The 22301-nt window shown below is 37.5% G+C and overlaps 1 protein-coding gene across 3 annotated transcripts; it reads left to right on the top strand.

Annotated features, from left to right (window-relative positions):
* The first annotated feature begins 589 nt into the window (after positions 1-589).
* Positions 590-21844, top strand: LOC144195750 (synaptic vesicle glycoprotein 2C-like). 3 transcript variants are annotated; one of them, XM_077715572.1, is made up of 13 exons: positions 590-693; positions 8576-9253; positions 12725-12905; positions 13448-13599; positions 15654-15787; positions 16000-16089; positions 16570-16680; positions 16774-16862; positions 17072-17236; positions 17417-17550; positions 17636-17842; positions 18017-18176; positions 18586-21844. In XM_077715572.1, exons 2-13 carry the CDS (start codon positions 8653-8655, stop codon positions 18767-18769), a joined length of 2208 nt encoding a protein of 735 aa, XP_077571698.1. In that variant the 5' UTR covers positions 590-693; positions 8576-8652; the 3' UTR covers positions 18770-21844. The 3 variants fall into 3 exon arrangements, with proteins under 3 accessions (XP_077571698.1, XP_077571699.1, XP_077571697.1); XM_077715571.1 differs by lacking the exon at positions 590-693 and adding an exon at positions 4480-4663; XM_077715573.1 differs by lacking the exons at positions 590-693; positions 18586-21844 and adding an exon at positions 4479-4663 and having other exon boundaries at positions 18017-18180.
* Positions 21845-22301: the final 457 nt, after the last annotated feature.

Here is a 22301-nt window from a genome sequence, read left to right as displayed (position 1 = left end):
GATAGACTAAAACCAAACAAGATAAATGCATAACATAAAATACAATGGGTTGGAGTCAATCCTTATTATTTTCACATTTTTAAACTCAGCAGCACGCTATCCTCACCATCAACAAATATTGACATTCATTTTCAATCTAGTCCAGGACAATCATCATTATTCCATTTGGCATTGCATCTTAAATTGATGTTTCTTAGAATATTTAGACGAGTTTCCAGTTCAAAATTGGAATGATTCGAATCAGCTGTAACTTGTTCGGGCTGGCATAATACTACTATATTGAACACAAGCAAACTTTCTGCATTTTTTCCCTTCTTACAACTTGTGTGGATGTCTGTAGTGATGTTTTCATCAATCACAATGATTATTGTATTTTTTTTTATTGTAATATTCTATAATGACCCCATTTAAAAAACTGTTGCGATGAATCATCTATTGGCATTTCACGGTTTCACAGATTCTATTTCATTACATTTTGATGGCATTCTCCCTTGGGTTTCTTGTAATCCATCACATCTCTCTCATTTGTGTCATTGTGTTTTTCTCCAAGTTACTTTTGGATTATCCCTTGTAGCAGCAGGAAGACAGAGATGAATTGGAATTGAAATGAGCTGCAAACACTGCCAGTTATACAGCCATGGATGCAAATTATGAGAAGGTTGCAGCAGTAAGAGAGGCCAAGGGACTGATTCGGTGAGTCTTTTGTGTCCACTTCATCCGTAAATTCAAGTTACCGTCTACTTCTTTATAGATTGTCAAATTCAATTCAATATAAATAATGTTAATGCATAAATTAGTTTCTCTAAACAAACATTCTCAAATGTCCATCTCATCTAAACAGTACAAAGAGATAGTACACATTACGGACTATGTACAATACATATTGATTGATTGATTGATTTATCTATCAGTATTTTTACATGTGACTACTGTGAAGCAGAATAAAATTACACACTTATCTGTTCTAGTAAACTTGGTGACTGTGTGTCTGGTAAGAAAAGCAAAAAAATGACAGAATATGTTAAAACTAGAATGTGATTTCTGCTATAATGTTACATTTTAGTTCGAGAACAAAACAAGATATGCATAAAATTGCCATGATATTCAATGGGATAAGTGAGTTTCTTCATCCCAGAATGCATTTTTTTCAATATCTTAATTAAATCCTGCAGACAGGCAATGAGAGAATGGCTGAACTCTAAAAAGCAATCCGGGAAACGAGCCAGGAAGATCATTAGCAATCAACCCACGTGGTTTTTGCATCCTTGTGCGCTGCTCCATGACAGTTAAAGCACCAAAGCTGCAATGAGAACTGCAGATGGAGCCGGGCCTTGGGGGTTCTGGTTTAGCACACGGGTACCAATGGAGAAACAGTAGGGGGTTACAAAGTGACAAAATGATGTCATATGCCGTAGATTTAGACTGGCTTGCACTCCTTTTTGTCGTCTTCTAAAGCTAAATCCCTTTTGACAGCGGATGTAGTGATATGGTCAGCGATAGGAAGGGCACATGCCATGATGATGTGCACGACAGAGAAGCTTATTGAAATAGGACGTTTTTAGAGAAACCATCTGGTACCTGCTGTCTGCTCTAAATTCACTTGATCTTCTCTGTCAGTTATGACCTGCAAGCAAAGATACAATGTGCTGTAAGAGAACAAGGCTGCCTCACATAGCATTATATACAGGGTCTCAAAATAGGTATATTGAAGATACCTTACAGATACACTGTAAGGTTTGGATCTGGTTAATCATTTATCTTTGCCCTCCACTTTATTTTTAGTTAGGTGAGAGGGGCTATCAGTTTTGTGAGCAATTGTATGCAAAAACATTACCAATCTGTAGCATTTCTAAACTGTAACATTTTCAGTATTATACATTACAAGAATTAAAGAAATTCCATTTTCTATTTGTATAATTCTGGCCAACTTGAGCCAACTTATTTATTTATTCAATTTCAGCGCAGGTTGGCTTTATATTCCACATTTACCCAATTTCAGTCTCCAGGATTGTTTACTATCAAGTTTTTTTTAACAACCCAGGCTCTTGATGTTGAAATGAGTTTTTTTTTCCTCCCGATGCTCTTTTGAAGTGTCAAACATGATTTTTTTATATTCACACTGGCCTTTGTTAAAAGATATGAAAAGAAGAGAGGAAAGGCAACTCTGCATTATCACTCCCACCTGAGTGAATGATAAATATCTTTGTAAATTGAGTTTTAGATGTACTCCATATGATTCTCCTCTGTATCTAGAAAATATTGCTTTACCACGCTGTTTATGTGTTGCTATCTCTTTTGTTGCTATAGCGCCCTTTTAAGGTCTTTCATCATTGCTCAGGAAAAAAAATCCGCCAAGGGTTGCCTAGTGAAATGTGATTCAGTTCACGTTCTTCTATTTTAGCCTTTTCCATCTGTTCCGGAACAACAATCACAGCCCATTTTTCTTTCTTCCCTCTGGGATTTTATCTAAAGTACATTATTGAGTACTCACAATCATTTATTGGTAGACCGAGCCGGATCTGGGATTAAAAAGATTAATTATACTTGCTCATAAATTTGGAAATATTAATCAACCCATTGTATTTTTTGAATTTTGCCTTTAGGTACACAGTAAAATTAAATAAATTAAGGTATGTATTCTAATTTGGAGAGATCAGATATATTATTTTAGTGATCAAATATTATCATTACAAGGAATATTTTTCCACAAAAGATGGCAAATGAAAAATAGAATACAAGGACTTGGGCGGTGAGTTCCATCTTTTTTCATGAGACAAAATCAATTTGCGCCAGTGTCCACATCCATTTATTGTAATGTAGATGAAGATAAGCAGTCGACAGTTTTTACCAGTCAACCTCATTTGTCTCTTTAAGGAAATAGCATAGGAACCATTTTTGACAGAGATACGAAAGAAAAAAGAATCACATTTTAAATTTTTTCCCCTTGAGAGCCATACTCAGAATTTACATGAAAATGTATTTTATGTCATTTCAAAACGTTTCAAGTAAAAATTATCTGAATTTTCTAACAAAATGGTTAAGATGCTGCTAATCAATGAGAGAGTATGCATACACAAGGGAGTCTAATGAAAATAAATTGTATTAGTAGAGTAATCTACAAATTCAAATCAAATCCCAGTAACGATAAATCTGTATTCTGCAGCCTTTGAAATGAGAAAAGGAGTGTATTCACCTCCAAATACACTAAATGGTTTTATTTATGAATGCTTATTTGTCAAAATATAAGGGAGAGAAATTTGTTACAGGCACATTAGGTGGTGAGGTGTGTGTGTGTGCGTGTGAGCATGTATGTGCGTGAGGGTCATTGTACACTCGTGTACATTAAGCTAAGTGCTCCTCTGCTCTTCAGCAATACCAAATGGAGTCTTATGGCTTAAGGCTATGGGGGAGTGGGGTGTCCCAATCACGGGCCACTGCATCTGCGAATCATCATATTCAGAGGAAAATAAGAGATCTTTTTTTTTTTTTGCATATTTTTGTACTTTCCTTCTAGAAAACCCTTTCAGTATGGTGTTAGAGCAAATTATAGTGGTAGGCTAAGAATCTTATCATGTAATCTTTCTGGATATCTCGTCTAGAGATTGGAGTAATCAAAAATCCCTACGGGAAGTGATTAATTATCTTTTATCTCTTGTCCGACATGTCACAACGGACTGTTCAGTGGGCCTTTGAGCTCCAAAGTGCTCGCTTAATTATTCTAAATTCTTCCCCTGAGTATAAGGGTTCTGTTCTTGGGCCTATTAATGGGTGGAATTTGATCAGCTGCATTGGGATAAGGTTTACAGTTGTTGTTTAGTTTTACACATTCGACTTAAGGATTGTTTAAATATGTTAGCAAACCACCTTTTGCATCTCCTGATTGATACACTTTTTTTCTGCATGTTGCTTTTTGTTTTTCAATGGCACTGCCAAGAATCAGAGGACTAATTTCCCCCCTCAATATTCTAATTTGTAAGCAGTTTCAGTGGGCTTTTGAAATATAGCAGTAAACAATGGAGAATTGTGAATTTCATTGTTATCATTTGATTCTCCAGATTCATTTTCCTTAAATGTTTCAGCTTGATCACTTTTTCATGAACAACACCAAATCATGGCACAGACGTAATCATGCAGGATATTTCTTGTCTGTTTCTTATATATTGGTTCTTAAGAAGATTACATTATGAAATCTTAAAATTCTAGGCTTGATTAGAACATGACGTATTTCCAGTTCCAACCAGTTTAAATTAGACCTATTTTTGTGTTCTATGCTTCTCCACGTCATCTAGCCACCTAACTAGATTGTTCCATCAGACGGAATTACCCGCATCACTCAATGAAATGCAATTATTGATTACGCTGCTCCCCTCCCTGGATCCAATCCTGCATCCCTACCTCCCTCCATTCCTCCCTTCTCCTCCTCCTCCCTGCCTCCCTCCCTCCCTCCCATCATCCTCCGTCCCCCTGCCTCTGTCTCCTCTTCTGAAGTGCTGCAGCGAGAGAGCACTGCATCGGGGAGGGGGGGGAGAACAAAATCACGTTGTGCAATTCATTTACATTGCATCCAATTCTTTGTTAAAGAAATACCCAAGAGATTTTTTGAACACACATCGAACAATGGCTTTTAAGAAGCTCTTTCTACTTTTGTTGCCATAAAATCAAGGTAAGACATTTTTTTTCTTCTTTAAGTTTCTAAAGCGTTTAATAAGACATTGGTGTGGAACTTCAATATTTCTTTGTGGGAAATTAAACACTGATTTAATTTCACCCATATGTTTTATTGGTTTGCTTTAAATTATTAAATAAGTGGCATTATTAATATTTCACAGTCATTGTCTTATTTAGGTGAGTATTTATGATGTAGCTGGCATAATTCGTGTAAGTAACTAAAAGTTAAAAACTAATTTAGTTTTAGTATTAAGAATTTTAATTTGTTTTCAGGTTTGTTTCATTGTTTAAAAAATGCTACCTTACTGTAGATTTAGATTTTTTTTAATTTCTTGTTAGCAGCATAGCGTAAAGTTTAAGACTGAGTGTTTTTGAAAACATTTATAGTGAGCTGTTACGGTTTATCTGTTTATTCACTGGTTTTGGTGGCATTGTAATACTTCCTTTTAATTGCGGTTGACTTTGCCGGGTTGTTGGCTGTGGAATAAGAGGCTGTAGAGCAATGCCGCGTGCCCTGGGGCAGTGGAAGCACTCTGCCAAAAAGCGGAAAGGATGTGAGAGGAGGCAACTGACTCGCCCATGAATTGTACCTCGTGAGGCAATAAATGATAGACATGCTCTCAATCGCTGAACTGGAAACCTGTCGAAAAATGCTTGTGGGAAATACTTTGATACAAAGTACATAGTCATCCTGATTTTGCAGTAAAATCTGCAGGAAAAGTTGTTTTATTGGCCATATGGTGTGCAAGAAAACCCATTAAGTTGTGGTAGAAGTGTCACCCTTCCTCAAAAATCAAATGGTAGCATTCAATCCAACTATTAAAAATGTTTCTCTACTAATTTTCCATGAAACTGGCCTGATATCTAGCTAACCAGGAAAGTATAACATCAATGCTCTCCAATTTCAGATTTTCAGTCATTATTTTTCCTCTATTGGTGGTATTGTTCCACTCTGAATAAAAAAAATAACATGAATGAATAAAAAACATCTTAATGCCCTCAGTGGAGGTCCACACTGTGCCAAGCTTTTTTGTAATTTGAAATGTGTTCATTTAGATGTTACTCTCCATGTGGTGAATTATTTCTCACTAAAGAATATTCGTGAACTAAGATTAAGACTTTCCTTTCTTTAATTAATCATTTTACTGAAATTCAGTCAAACACTCATGCCCGAATTTTATTAGCTTTGGTCTGCACTTTCTTCAATCCTTTGAACTTCCAACACAAGCTCAATGAGATCCATCCCCCTTTGCATTTCTCTCATGGTAATACAGTTGTAAACCAACTGTCGTGCCTCAGGCAGTGAAGCAAAAACAAAAACAACAGAAAAAAATTTGCTTCCTTCCATTATCTTGACAATCAAAAAATTCAGCAGATGTTTCATTATTTTGTTTAGATCATGGTTAATGATCCCTGTAGCTAAATGGCCTGAAGTGTTTTTGCATTTATAAAACAACGTTAATCTCGCTACGTCACCACCATGCCCACGAGTACAGTAAAACGAGTTTCATCAAGAATGTCTGTGGTCATGTGGTTTCCTATGCTATTTATCAAGAACTGCATTCTTCACCTTTAATTACATACCTCTTTTTATAGCTTTTTGATAATCCCCATTTTCAAATTACATGATTCCATTTACTCAAATGGGAAATACTGGATCTATATTAATAATTATTAAACATACTATTTTTTGTTGCTCTTATGGATAATATGTTTCCGTTTTGTCTTAGTTTTGTTAACGACTCCTCCCCCAATTCAATACACAAACACATGCACAAGCTCAGTATAGCTAATTCCATCACTGCTTGATGAAATCTCCTAATGGATGCCATCCCATTTTGGTGGCGCCTCCTCCAGATGAGGCCACGACTTCTCCATTTTGATGGGATTACTTGCAGTATTGCCCACTTAGAGATTGGACCTGCTTTCAGTTGATACTAATAAAGCAAACCAGCTGTCAGGTGTATGCGCCGGTGAATGTCTTTCAAAGGGCAGATGCTGAATGTAAAAAAAGAAGTGTATGACAACTTAACAACATTGGTGACATTGATTCAACAGTATTTGCTTGTTTTTCAGTACAATAATATTACTATTATAATTATAGTAAAACCTAAACCTAATGCTCGCATATATAGAGGCATATTAAAAAGGACATTAGACCATTTTGATTGTATAATGTCCAACATTTTGTGCAGGGTAGGCTGGTTGAACACTCTAAATTGCCCCTACAACCGGATATATATGTACATATATATGGATATATCCTGTATATCTGCAGGAATATGTGACATGACTATGTGACAATTTGAAAATACAGTACTCTAAGGCCTATTGGTGAGAACATGGAAGATGGAAAAGCTCCACCGCTGTCTTGTTTGCGAGTGTCGGTTTGATTGTGATTACTCCTGTTGCTGCGTGCACAGTCAGGGGCTCCTTTTGTGGAGGTCAGGTGGTCTTCTTTGAGCTGTGGTGTCTTCTGAGCTTCATCAGGCCTGACAGCACACCTCACCATGCACTCCATTGATTTTCTGACAGGCAGACATCACCAGGAGCTGTGTGAGCATGCTGGTCAATGTGCACAGATAAAAAAGAGAAACAGTTTGTTTAAGCAACGTGGCTTAATTCTTCAGTGATGGCAGGGTGGCATGAACTTTGACATTTGTAGCTTTGGCTGTTGGTTTAGCAAAATAATCTATTTAATTTTGCATTAAGAAAAATTGTGTTTACTATTTAGATTTTATTATACATATTTGGATGTGTTTAATCTCCCTAGGCTCTGACCCTTGTGAGGATAAGCGGTATAAAAAAGGAATGAATGACTAATCCCCTTGGGTAGTTTTACTGCATCTCAATGACTCAATTTTGAACGCCCACAGTGTACCAGCACATGGCTAGTTGCTCAACTGAGGACTACACACACTAGTTGGATCCCCCATAACCCCTATCATTTGATTAATTCTTATGATAATCTTGGACATTGCTAATGCAGGCATTAAAAATATATTGGTCCTTGCTCATAACCACAGAAGTCTTTCAATGAGCCAAATAGATTACTGGAGTCACCTTGAATCAGCAGTGTCATTTTGTCTAGTAAAATTGCATTATAGGAGCTGGAACTGGCCCTTTGATTTGTGTTCTCCTGACAAGGCTTCAGTGTTCATTAGAGGCTTTAGTGAACAGCCCTGAGACGCATGTAGAGGGTGCACTCTGGACAGTTCTGATGATTTCGCCGCCCTATTCTTAAGTCAGTCTAGAGATGATTTAGCTTTCCGTCAGTTCAATGTAAACACGTGAAGCGCACCTTTCTTAAATGATATTAATGCATATAATTTTTGAATGAATTGCATTTTGGTTCTAATGCAGGTCTGTAAGATATGCAAACCTGAATCAGAGTTTGAATGTGAAATCACATTAGCCTAAGGTCTCCCTTCAATAGGACTCTCTGGGAAATTGCGGGTTAGTGAAGATGTATGCACAAAAAACAGTTTCTTCCATCTCACGGATGAAATATGAATGCCATGGTTGGATTGTTGCACCATCATAATTACATTGCCCTCTCATTTCATTTTCTGAACCGTTTCATCCTCATTAGGGTCACAGGGGTTGCTGGAGCCAATCCCAGCTGTCTCCGGTCCAGAGGCGAGGCAAGGCACAAGGAGACGGACAACCATGCACACTCACTAACATACAGGGGCAATTTAGGGTGTCCAATCAGCCTACCATGCATGTTTTTGGAATTTGGGAGGAAACTGGAGTATCCGGGAAAAAAAAAAACACGCAGGCCCAGGGAGAATATTGACCTCTTTGTTGTGAAATTGATTTTTAGCAGTGTTTATTTTAATTGTTACATCTAACATTGTCTATTTTAATCTGTGGTGACGCGTTGTTTGTCTTGCTGCTTTTACAGACGGACTGATCTGACTATTCCCAGTATAAATCCACCCTTCTCGCTCGTCTTCCCCATCACCCACTGGTTTGGCCAGAATGGAGGATTCTTACAATAACAGAACTTCCTTGGTTAAAGGTGCCAAGGACATAGTGAAAGAAGCAAAGCGTCAAGCGACAAAGAAAGTCAACAAAGTAGTTGACCGTGCCTCCGAAGAGTATACATCCCATCACAACTATTCACGATTTGAGGACGATGCGGATGATGATGACGAGGATTTCTACAGGCATCCTCAAAGGCAAGATGGAGAGGGTTACCGCGACAATGATGAGGGCTCCAGCGATGCCACCGAGGGCCACGACGACGAAGATGAGATCTATGAGGGAGAGTACCAGGGGGTCCCCTCCCAAGGTGATAGGAAGCATAAGGAGGGCCAAGTAGCTCTCGGGCAGCCCAAGTCAGATGCAACGAGGGACAGAAAAGAACTTGAGGAGGAGCGGCAGGCGGATGAGGAGGAGCTGGCACAGCAGTACGAGCTCATCATCCAAGAGTGCGGCCATGGGAGGTTCCAGTGGCAGCTGTTCTTGGTACTTGGACTGGCACTCATGTCAGACGGTGTTGAGGTGTTCGTGGTGGGCTTTGTGCTTCCTAGTGCTGAAACCGACATGTGCGCGCCTGACTCCAGCTCAGGATGGCTAGGTGAGTGAGTTCACAAGCCTTATGGCTTACCATTACACGCCCCATATATCCTCACAAAATAATTAGATTTCAATATTATGAGAAAACTGATTAGTGCCACTTAACATGTACTGCCTGCATGCATTTCATGATTTAAAATCTGTGCATCACATAGACAAAAGGGTTCCGATCCACAAGTCTTTGTCAGGATTAAGAGGGTATTGCTTTACCAGTGTGTTGAGCAGCAGTTCCAGCAGTCCTGGTGATTGTAAATGTGTAATCCCTCATCACAATGTTGTGCATAATGATTGACTGAAGAAGAACAACAATGTAAGGGATAACTTGAGACCTTCTCTTGGACTTCTAAAAAAAGATAAGAAGGAACGCTTATGATTGGTTTTGTGGTGTGTAGCCGTGTACCCGTGATGAGGGCATCAAAGTATGAACAGAGAATTTAAGTGCCACCATGAAGTACAGTGTGTGAACAGTGGACTTGGGTGAAGGAGGGACAGCTCTGAAGTAGAAAGATTACCAAGTTAAGAGGCGTAATGGGGAAGGAGGAGTGGGAGGATCAGAGTGAGATGCTTGGCACACTGCTACTATTCAGCTTGCCAGCAATGCAAGCGAGAGGCTTTGCCATCAACGCACACACAAAATACAATAAGAATGCACCGCCCTATCATTACTTATTTGTTCTCATGAGCTGTACTTTTCATCATGACACCCACCTACCTCCTTCCAAACACACACTCACACATTCTCCTTCCTCGTCATTGTCGCTGGGAAGCCGAGTCACTTTCAGGATAACTTATCTTCAATCTCCTCTAATTATCAATTGTAACCGTTTAGTCAGTTCTTTATTGTATGATGAACCTTCATCGTCATCTGCAACACCCCCTCTTCTTTGTCCACTTTACTACCCCCTGTGTGTGGGGCACCGGGGGCCAAGAGCAGCTGAGCATAACTAAGCTGCGGTAAAATGACAGCATCACTGCAGAGAATACCAACACTTGTGCAGTGCCATTCCAACAAGGGGAATGGAACATGTGTAGGAGTGGAGGGCATCGAAACCAGGCGGCTTTGGCCAGCAATATCAGTCGGTTATAAACCATTTTTAACGACTCCTTCCCATTAAAGCACCATTCGATTTACTCATTCTCACTTCTTGCTGTAATGGAGATTGGATGCTGACACTTATTTTCCTTTTTTTCCCTCCCTTGTAGTTGAGGTCTCACAATGTAACGGGAGGGAAAAAAATAGTCATTTAAACCACCAAAAAGCTTGAGTGAAAAAGAAATATACAAAAGGAAGTCTGTATGAGTAGGAATAAATATGAGAAGTAAGGACAAAAGATGAGAGAAGCAATTAAGCACGTGAAAGGGGACAGGTGCAGATTGAAAATAATAATACTACCAATGTATCGTCGTGAAATGGATTGAAGAATGTTGTTTTTGATGGTGTTGAAGCAGATCTTGAGGCTGAGAGGAATGAGCATCAAAGCGTGAAATCAGAGAAGAGGTCTTGAATGCAGCTTAGCTCTCCCACATCCTTCATAATCATTGAAGGGTGTTCCACAAGGTCTATCTATGTATGTAAATAGAATATAAGCATCAATAGTACTCACAGGAATATATACTTTATCCCTTGTGAAATATAATGCATGTAGTGTGATGTTCACTGAAAACTGGATTCAGTAATTTTAAGTTGTCATAGATTAATGGTATTTTTATTAAACCTAACAGGAAAAAATACTCCATTTTTTTTAGTTAAGCAGTCTGTTTTTATTTTTCTTCAGTGAGTAGTTTACCAATACAAAATTAAGTGTTTTATGCTCGTGAATTAGTGTGAGTCTTTTGTACGTAGTGGTTTAGATGTGTCCTCCATAATTTGGTCTCATGTCGTGATTGATGTGTTTTGACATACCAACTCAGTATCATGGGCCAAAACCTTTTGCCTCAGTCTGACAAGTCTCCCGACGCACTGTCATTCTCTGACGTTGCACCAAGTCCACGTGGGTCACATAAAAAATTTCAACTGTATTTTCGACGCTTGTGTGCTTTTATTCACACTGGTTTCTGTTTAATGTGTCAAAAACGGTACTGATCTTCTCTCTGTGGTTTTGGAGTCAGCCACAATTTGTCTTTAAACTATGCTCAACTGAGCTGACGTGTATCGATTTTGTTCCACTTCTTCCTCTGATTTTTTCTCCTCTAAATCAATGGCAGAGCAGTGGTGTGTAACCCTTCAAAATGTGGAAGTTTCATTAATTAAAATGCCAGCCTGTCCAGCTTTATCATTTAAAATATGTTCTCTATTGATTTGCTGACGATGGACTGAATGTCAGTGTGATTCAATGCTGCATTATCTCACGCTCCATCATGTGCACCATGGGAGATGTAAGATCTGCACTGTTAGTGTGCTACCGAATTAAAAGGTAAAGCTACATGATCACAAAATCACAAATCTCTTTGTATTGCTAATGCTGTCGATGTGCTAAAACTAAATAATAGTACCTATTGACAAGTTTCTCAAAGTCCTCTTTGTAACAATAATTGTTTTTAAATGCTTACCAATACAGTATATTTGTGTACATATAGTTTACTACATACTACCATGGACAGTGAAAAGTTGCAAGACTCACAAGACATTGCTTGCAACCACCGGAAACAATAATATGTTGCCCCGAGATGACTCCCAACCTTTCTTTCAGCCATTTAGCATTTAGCGACAGACCTCTCTTTGTTCCATGAGGTTATTTTTGAGTTACAGTGTATGTGACAGTACAGTGTACTGCCCTGCTCTTTATTGGGGCCAGCCAGCACTGCTGACATCATACGCCGAGATGGCGTGCAGCAAGCTGGACAGAACATCGATAAATTCATTGTGTAATTGATGATCCTGCTTAGGGTAGATTCATTTGTCTACTGCTTTTAATGCACTCCACAGAGGAGTGAATGCAGGTGCTTTCTTGTTCTATTTGGTGCCTGTCTGTCCAATCCAATATAGCCTTAATAAAGTTTAAAATGCTTATTAGATGTCTCACGGTTCTAAGATGTAGGGTTCAATCCCTGTGTGGTGAGTCCCTCACGGCGGTGCAGAAAATGAATGAATAAATATATGAATAATTATTGCAAACCTTGCCAAGGTACAAAACAAGGGAACTTTGAGACTGAAGATTTTCTCATGTATATGATGCAGGATGGATCTGTGCAGACAATCTAATTTCATAACTGTTTTTAAAAAAAAATACTGTATTGACTTAAACATCTAGCAGAAAATTGAAAACAAAATCCTCAACATCTATTTCCCACATTTGGCTAGGCTCCAGTCCCTGACACGACCGTAACCGATAAAGCAGTATGGAAAATGAGTAAATGAATAATACATAAATATTTATTAGTCTTTCCAAATACTACCTAGTGTATATTTTAATCCACCATGATGGCCTCTATAGCAAAAAATAATATTCCATATGTTCTCTCTTATTTGCAGGGAGCATTGTTTACCTGGGGATGATGCTGGGAGCATTCTTTTGGGGAGGCATGTCTGACAAAATTGGCCGCAGACAATGCCTCCTCATGTGCATGTCCACCAACGGTTTCTTCGCCTTCTTGTCTTCTTTTGTCCAAGGATACGGCGTCTTCCTTGTTTGCCGGATTGCTGCAGGGTTTGGGTAAGACTTCTGAGACTGGAGGTGACATGAATGCCAATTTGTATAGAAAAGTAATTTGGGAAGGACGAGCAGGGATATGTCCATCGTGTGTTTCCTTGGCATTCTTTCATTGAGAGTATTATATCTGTCTTCATCCTCATTGTTATTCCCTTTGCTGGTATTCATTAAATTTAATGATCACTAAACGTAGTTCACAATACTTAAAGCACTTAACGAATACAATATAATTTTGGAGTATTCAGTTGGAATTATATATTCTATTTGTACATAACACGTGATTTTATATTTGATCTTTCAGGAGGTACTGCAGTAATTGCATGTGTAGCTATCTTAATGTAATAATTAAAAAAATGTCAACGTAACCTTTATATCAAATCAGGTTTTTATGCTTTATGTCATGTTTTGCTGTATAATGTGATCGTAAAGCCTAATTGCATAAGCAGATCTGAATTTAAGAAAACAGAAAACATGTGACGGATCATGCAGAATATTTATGTACTTGTTGGATATCTCTAATTTCTATTTTGTTCTGCTTCTTGCAGGATTGGAGGTGCAGTGCCCATTGTTTTCTCTTTCTTTGCAGAGGTTTTATCAAGAGAGAAAAGAGGAGAACACTTGAGCTGGCTGTGTATGTTTTGGATGATTGGCGAGATCTACGCATCCGCCATGGCTTGGGCTATTATCCCGCATTATGGTGAGTTTAGCAGCTGCTTGGACAAGTTGAATTCATCATCTTTATGCTGTAGATGCGTGGATGCACCCACTTCTGGATAATGCTGCATACACTGTCGCCTTGTGATATCAGGGACTGCTCTGCTTTAAATTTTAAGATACGACGAATGCTTCTTGGTGGCGGCTAAACACCGCATGCATCAGTTCTTTCTACAGTAACCATCACTTAATAGTTTAAATTTAGTCCCAGAACATAGTTTAGAAAGCTCAACGTTATGCCTGAATTGACCATCCTTTTCTAACTCTGTCCTTTCTTTTAGTATCTCTCCTTCCTCTTATTTCTCTTTCACTCCACTCCCCATCTTGACAGTGTTCTTTTTGATCAAGCATAATTAGGTTTTTCTCCTTGCTTGACCAGGACAAAGCTTGTGCTTGAGGTGATTTATGACCAGACCGTGCGTTGGCCAATCTGTGACGTCAGTGAATGCAATAGCACTTACATGTTTGTGTGTGTGTGTGTAAATGTGTGTGTCAGTGGCAAACCTTGCATTGGGTGCAAGGTTTTTTCAGCAGTAATTTAAAACTGTGGTCTGAAACCTGTAATACACCATGGACCAGTTTAATGTTTTAGTTTTCGAACACTAGCATACAAGCAAACGTTACAGTAAGTTTATAAAATGAACATATTATCCAAATCTCATCAGTCATCACAACATACATATTTGATTCAAATTAGACTTGACGTGGCAGCATGCAAGCATGAATCTGGTTGGCCGAAATAAGAGTAACATCAACACACATTTTTGGAAACAGCCAAATAGACCGAAAGAAATAAGTTTCTACATACAATGGCATGTGCCAAATATTTGAATTTAGAATATGAATGTTGGCCAGTGCTTATTTGTATGTACATATGTAAGCTGATCAAGCTATCCACTGTATCTTTGTACATGTGGTTGTAGTAGGAGTAGTAGTTGTGAGGGAGTGCTGAACTGATCCACCAGTTGTAGTCAATTATGTACATAATCCTTGTAATGAGATTTCCAATAGAGTGAGTAAAACACAGACCCTGAGGGGAAAGAAACTAAGCTCCATTTCTGTACAAAAGGCAATCAGTGCTGAACAACTCCATCCTTTCTCGATTTCCTCCTATCACTCACTCTGTGCACAAAATAAACAAAAAAAACAAGACAAAAAACAAAAAAAGGCTTTGTGACAAATGGCCAATTCTGTGGAGTAGTCAATCTTGACTGGCATTTATTATTTTAAGACTAGTAGGTGTATTGATCAAATGAAAGCACGATGAGTGGACATTGTATTACCTGTATGTTTTTGAATGTAATTGCATTACTATTAAAGAAGATTATATTTTACGATTAGTTCTCGGAAGACATTTTCTGGCATAAACAGTAACGTAAAGCTGCCATTCATCCTCACTACCGCCTACGCCCGGTAATGGATTGCTCCCTGTTCATCTCCATGAAGCACGATTCGTTGAGAGACGTGGGAGGTCACAACTGGCAATACACCATTGTATTTTTGGGGGCGTTTTATTATTATGATTTTCTTTTAGATGGTGACGGTAGGTTTTCACAAACACAAAATTAGTTACAGTCATTGTAATTTATTATTCCTGATGTTTTCTGGTTTTTGTTAATTCTATAAAATTCAAACACCACACATTAGAAATTTAATTCACTGTACCAGATTTTATTTTTCATTTTCAGCTTCAATGTAACATATTGTTTAATTAATTTTTAGATTTCATAAGATTTGGAATGAGCTGTCATCAAAACAGGCCAGTTTCTGTATGACCTGTAAAACTAAATTTATAAAATAAATATCTTAAAACAGCATTTTTTACAAAACCAATTTAAATGAGTCTGTTGAAAGTCTGCTACTTTAATAGTAAAGTAAATATATAAAAACTGGTATGTTAACATAAAATTAGAAAGAAAAAAAGCAGTAATGAAATATGCTGAAAATGCAGAAACTAAAGCATTTTTTTCCATGAATATCTCATATTGTTCTTCAATCCAATCAAAATTCCACTGATGTTGTGCATTGTGCTTCCAGGATGGAGTTTCAGCATGGGCTCTGCATACCAGTTCCATAGCTGGAGAGTGTTTGTGGTGGTCTGTGCCCTGCCTTGTGTATGTTCTGTGGTTGCACTTACCTTCATGCCAGAAAGCCCCAGATTTTACCTCGAGGTACGAGCTTGTTTGCCCATCAAATTGTACACAAAAATTCAAGAAAGAAATTGTTACAGTAAATCTTTGCCAGCTCCACATTATCATACATTTCCAAGAAACACATTCAATGGACCATATTCTATGATTCCAAACTGTTGCTTTTGCTTAGTAAGCTGTTGCTGATCCCACAAATGTCTTTTTTTTTTCTTTGACGCTCCTTCTGCTGACAGGTAGGGAAGCACGACGAAGCCTGGATGATCCTCAAGCAAATCCACGACACCAACATGAGAGCGCGTGGGCAGCCGGAAAAAGTCTTCAGCGTGAGTTTTATTTCTCCCTGGTGCTGCTCTGCTTTAGTTTGGGGATGTTGAAAGGAAGAAAAGAGGCTTATTTTCTGCCACAGCTAGGACAGGTTTTAACATACTTTGACTCTCTTCAAGGGCTCACATCTGCATTATGTCATTTCTCAAAGCTCTTCTGTGCCATTCAAGCTTATTTGGAACCCGAACTGCATGTTAAGTAGCCAAATTCATTGATGCTATCAGCCTCTGTGAGGTCATTTTCATCTTATTTGTTTTAAGGTTTAATATTTGTCACCAATAACATGGTTGCTTGAATAGAGGCAATCTAATTTAATTAAAAAAAAAAATCTAGTTTGTCATTTTCCAGGGATATAGCATTGACATCATTAGTCATCATTTATATTTAAAGTGCTGGTTGTGAAATTTGACAGTTAAATTTGGCGCCTTAAGTCATCTTTATTCATTTTATACTCACACATTAATCACTCTAACTGCTAGGTTAACAGGATAAAGATTCCAAAGCAGCTTGATGAATTTGTGGAATTGGAGTCAGGATCCGGAAACCCGGTTTCCAAGGCTATTTTCCGGATGAAAGCTGAAGTCCATGGGGTATGTTCTCTCAGCAGTTTACGTTTTATCCTTTGTCCCCCACCCAAATTGCTTTTAGACTATTCTGACGATCCATGCATTGTTGTTCTTTAGATCTATCTGAATCTCATGAAGTGTTTCAACTACCCGATGAGAGAAAATATGATACGACTTGCAATAGTGTGGCTCACGCTCTCTTTTGGGTGAGTGTTCTAACGAAAGAATCAAGTGAAATTTCCCCACTCACATAATACAAATTGCATTTTGCTCAATCCGAGCTCCCTCTACTCCAAAAGTGTGAGCCAAATCAATCACAGCCTGAGCTGAGACAGATAGTAGTGGAAATTGTTGGAAAAAAAAGATTAATAATTGGCTTTCTTAGACTTAAAACGTTTTTTTTTTCTGATTGCAGGTATTATGGTCTGTCAGTCTGGTTCCCTGATGTCATCAAACATCTGCAGGCAGATGAATATGCCTCTAAAGTGCAGTTGCACAACAACGAGCGTATTGAAAATTTCACTTTCAACTTTACCCTGGAGAATCAGATACACAAAAATGGACTTTTCATCAATGATCGGTATGCAATTGAGCTCAGTGGATATTATGTACATTTTGCAAAACAGCTCCCCTCCCTGGATTTCTTTTTTGTTTTGTCTGGTCAGATAAAACGAGAAATAAACTTATAAGAGTGTTGTACTATAGAAAAAGGACTTTAAGGTTCTATGCACTGAAGTACAATATAATTATCTGCACACAGATTCATCAACATGAAACTCAAATCCGTCACCTTTATTGACTCGACCTTTCGTAACTGCTACTTTGATGACGTGACATCCGTGGGATCCATGTTCCATAATTGTACTTTTGTCGATGCGTTCTTCTTTAATACAGGTGAGATGCCCTTATCAACTTTGAAGGTGCTGTTTTTTTTTTAATTAAATTATGAACCTAACTGCAAAGTGTTTTGTGCATGCAGACATCGACGACTCCAAACTGATAGATGGGACTGAGGTGATCAACAGCACATTCACCCACAACAAGACAGGATGCCAGATGACATTTGACGATGATTACAGTGCCTACTGGGTTTACTTCATCAACTTCTTGGGAACATTGGCAGTTTTACCAGGGAACATCGTGTCTGCTCTTCTAATGGATAAGACAGGACGTTTGTCCATGTTAGGTAAGATAGCTTGTTGTTAAGGATTCCTTTTGCTCTTTCTTTCTTCCTTTTTTAACTCTAGACATCTATCACAGTGAGTGTGGAATAGTTTTGATGACGAGCCCAGATTGGAACAGCCTCAATCAATATAAATGAAACTTTATTTTTGGGGGATTTGTCATTTTTGTGCACCAGGTGGCTCCATGGTGTTGTCGGGCATCAGCTGCTTTTTCTTGTGGTTTGGAACCAGTGAGTCCATGATGATTTTCATGCTGTGCCTTTACAATGGCCTGAGTATTTCTGCCTGGAACTCTCTGGACGTAGTGACTACGGAATCTTTTCCAACTGACAGGAGGTAAGGTTATAAGTCATAGTAGTCATAAATGGAAGAGGCTACCTGCCTTGTAGTCCTTAACCTCCTAGGACCAGGCGTCCACATGTGTGGACATCACAAGACTACAATGTTAAATTTTGAACTACAAGGGCCTGGCTTTTACTTAGGATTTGGACATCATGCAAAAAGATAATTCTTTGTTTTTACACTCATCAGGTTCCAATTAGCATAAATATTAAATAGAAAATAAAAATGCATGCCTTGCAAGAGTTTTGGGTCTTAGGAGGTTAAAGTAATAAAGTGACATACAAATATTACTTCAATTTATAATTGTACAACGCGTGAAAAGATTTACTGTTTACATTAATACTTTCATTAATACTTTCTTCTTCTTTTTTTAAACTTCTATTCTCCCAAAAACTTTCTACAGAGGAACAGGCTTTGGATTTTGCAATGCGCTATGTAAGATGGCTGCAGTTTTGGGGAACCTCATTTTTGGTTCTCTGGTCGGCATCACAAAGGCTATCCCTATCCTGATGGCATCATCAGTTCTTGTGGGGGGAGGTCTAGTTGGCCTCCGTTTGCCCGATACAAGAGCGAATGTCCTCATGTAACACCAGCTTCACCGCACTATAACCTAGATAAAACTTATAGCTTGAGGGGGCTAAAAGATCATAGAGAGAGAAATGTTATTGGCTTGGATCATATATGCAGTGGATATAAAAAGCTAGGACACCCCAGTTTAAATGCTAGATTTTGAGATGTAAAATAATGAAACCATGATAAATCATTAATTTGTCATATAATCTGTACAAATCAGTAGAGAAAAAGCTATTTCTAAGCATGGAAGAAACAATTAATATAACATTTTTGCACCTTTGTTTCCCTTAAAGATTCACCCCAAATAAATTTAGGTTTTTTGTAGGCCTTTTTAGGACATTTTGGAAAAATACAATCCAAGATATTGAATGTGTATATCATAGCCTAATCTCACTAAACAAAAAGTACAAACAGGTGAATGATTTTAAACCTTTGCTGAATTGACATTGAGGGAATATTCAAATGTATTGGACAAATACAACTTTAAAGTTTTTTTTTTTTTTTTAGAATGGGTCCGTGACAAATTGAGATAAAAGCAAACGAGTGGTTAACTTCCTGGCATAATTGAGGATGGAGGAAATTATGAACAGTTCCAAAACGCCAGTCAGTGCTAGCTGTAAAAATACATTCAAGCTTCTGCAAAAATACAAAACAGAAACCAAAGGCCTACAAGAGCATCTAAACTTGATTCACCTTTAATCAGAGGCACTTTTTAAATCGCATTTGTGTGACAAGTTCCACCGAACATGGTTGTCCACAATTCTGCAACTACTATTTTGATTTCAATTGAGTTGTGTAGGTTATATGCAAGGTCACTTTAATGGGGTAAAATTATGAAATAACTGATATTGTTGTCTTTTTATTTTACAGTATCACAAAACCTTGCTATTTTAAAAGGCCTGCTAAGTTTTTTTTATATCCACTATATAAAATCTGCATTATAGACATCTAACGTATGAGTCAAACAGTACAACAATTAATCTTACCAATCGGCAGGAGAATATATCATGCAAATTAAAGTTGTGATTTTGTGCATGATCTATGTGAACAAGGCAGATTGTTTCACATTTCCTACCAAAAAATAATAATTTTGTTCAAGTAACAGCCAGCTTCTTCTACAGTGTTACCGCATCACTTAAACTCAAGGCTTTTAATATTGATGGTCTTATTAAGAGGAGCCAGATGGGGAGAAAAGTGCAAAACAAGTTGTAATGAGCTCAGCCAACCTGCTGTGTGATAACGGAGGGAATAGATGATCAGACAGAATGGTCACACAACACAGATGTACGACAGCTGGGTTTCCTGCAAACACATGACATGTTGCAGGTGGCCATGCAGGTTGCAGGTGGCCAGGCAGACAGGTGCAATGGGAAAAATACATGAAAGCTCACACAGTAGCACTTTCAACTTAAACTGTAGCCAACATTTGCTATCTATGCTATCTAAAACTTCTTTATCAGATGTAGGATATATCATTTATTTTCATTAATTTCCCAAGCAGAATTAAAAAAAACATTTTATGGTGGAATTAATCTTGCCATTTTTAAACTGTAATGTTATTTTCCATCTGTGTTTTTGGAATGATTGAATCACATATTTAAAGATTTACCTATTCCACTTCGATAATCACTATAAATAATAGAGGAAAAAAAGTTTCATTTGAGCACTTTCCCTCTGTTTTTTTTTTGCTGTATGTACTTTGCTCCTGGCAGTCACCAACAATAAATATAAAAAGATAACAAATACTGAATGCCTTTCAAAACGTGCCTCTCCTGAGCTAGAGCAGTCTACTCATAGTCATGTGGTATCTCGAGGTTGTAGGATAGAACTGCCAAAAGAAAACATTTCTTTAAATATGTTAGTCTATTTCAATTCAGTTTACGCTTACCTTTAAATGTAGATATTATTCCATTGAATTCTACACATTTTATTGAAAAAAAATATTTTTCATGAATTTAAATATAGTATATGAAATTTTCACTCACGACCCTGATGAAGATAAGCAAAATGAACAAATAACCTCTTTATGTGAGTCATGATCATCAACTAAAGTATCTGAACCATCTGAATAATGGGAAATAACACAAGAATGCAACAAAAATGCAAATAACAATCGAACAAAACAAAATACAGTAAAATAAATCTATCTCTCTTTCATTGTAGAATATATTATGAAATCCATTCTTTTTAATTCAGTGACATTTAATTTTGGAGCCAGCCATTGGCTAGATCTCAATAACTAAAACATATTTCATCAGCCAACTACTATATATATTAAATCGCTCTAAAAAAATATATTACCCCACTCCATCCCCCCCCCAAAAAAACGTTTACCTAATCTTTGCACTGAGCTACAATTATATTTTAATCCCTCTTAAAGTTCTCTTACGCTTTCTATTGCAAGAAAAATTGTAGCGTTTCTACATGACATTTGTTAAAGCCATAATTCTGAACAGTGTTGGTGAGAAGTATATTTTGATTGCACTATTGGAGTATTTATTTATTGTACTACTTCTGTGTGTGTGTGTGTGTTTAAGCATGCACGTGTATTCATTTCAGACTGTAAATAGTGTACATAATCAAAGCTAATATTAGTGGAGGTGTGGGAGTAATGTGTACAAGCAAATTGAATTTTATTGTGTGCCCACTGCTCCGTCCACGGTTTGCATCACTGTGAGTCCTCTGTTCCAATTCCCCTTTACAACTGCCACTCTCTCTAACATCCTTTCCTGTATGATGAGTATGTGTGCGTGTGTGTGTACTTGCATGTTGAAAATTGATTATGTGCTATTTATGCTTTTCTTTGAACTATTTTACCAGAAACTATGGCAATATTCAGATGTTTGTCGAAGAAAAATGTGAATGTATCACTCTTGTATGTTCTGTACATCCATTTCACAGAGGTAATCCAATGTATGTGGACAATAATTGTGTGTATCCTTGTGACCTTTTGGGCCTGCCGGTCAATGCTTCAGGTTGTGAGGTCAATAAGTGTGAAAATATTAAGAAGTGAAAAGATGTTCATTGCAGTCTTTTTTTTGTTTTTGAAAATATATACAGAACAATAAAAAACTATGTCCTCTTGGAAATTATGTTTTTGTTTTTATTTTTTTGGAAACTATGGAGAAACACAATTGAATGCCCCTCTGTCTGTCATCTCAGATGTACCTTTGTTCTTTGCTCTTTCATCTGGCAATTCTAACATTTCTCTTATCTATGGGAGATATGGACTTTGAGTACTAGTGAGTATGCATTTTTCATGCTTTTTATCAACTGACACTTGAAACGTGTTATTATAGGCATTTAAAGGCCCTCAGTTTAAAAATTATTGAAACAAAACAAAGATGACATTTAAATATTAAAATTTAAGCTTGCATTTTACTTCAGCTATTTAACTTATAATTTAATGTTTGCTTAAAATGTGCATTGGACAGTCTGATGGCAAGATTTTTGTCAGGAATTAACAAACTGATTTGGCTTTTCCTGATTAATAAAGGCTGCCATCTAGAGGTTATATGATCAAATCAAGAGAAGCTTCAGTTTTCT

Source organism: Stigmatopora nigra, chromosome 4 (genome assembly GCF_051989575.1).
Source record: "Stigmatopora nigra isolate UIUO_SnigA chromosome 4, RoL_Snig_1.1, whole genome shotgun sequence".
Taxonomy (NCBI): Eukaryota; Metazoa; Chordata; class Actinopteri; order Syngnathiformes; family Syngnathidae; genus Stigmatopora; species Stigmatopora nigra.
This window is presented reverse-complemented; position numbering and strand designations above follow the sequence as displayed.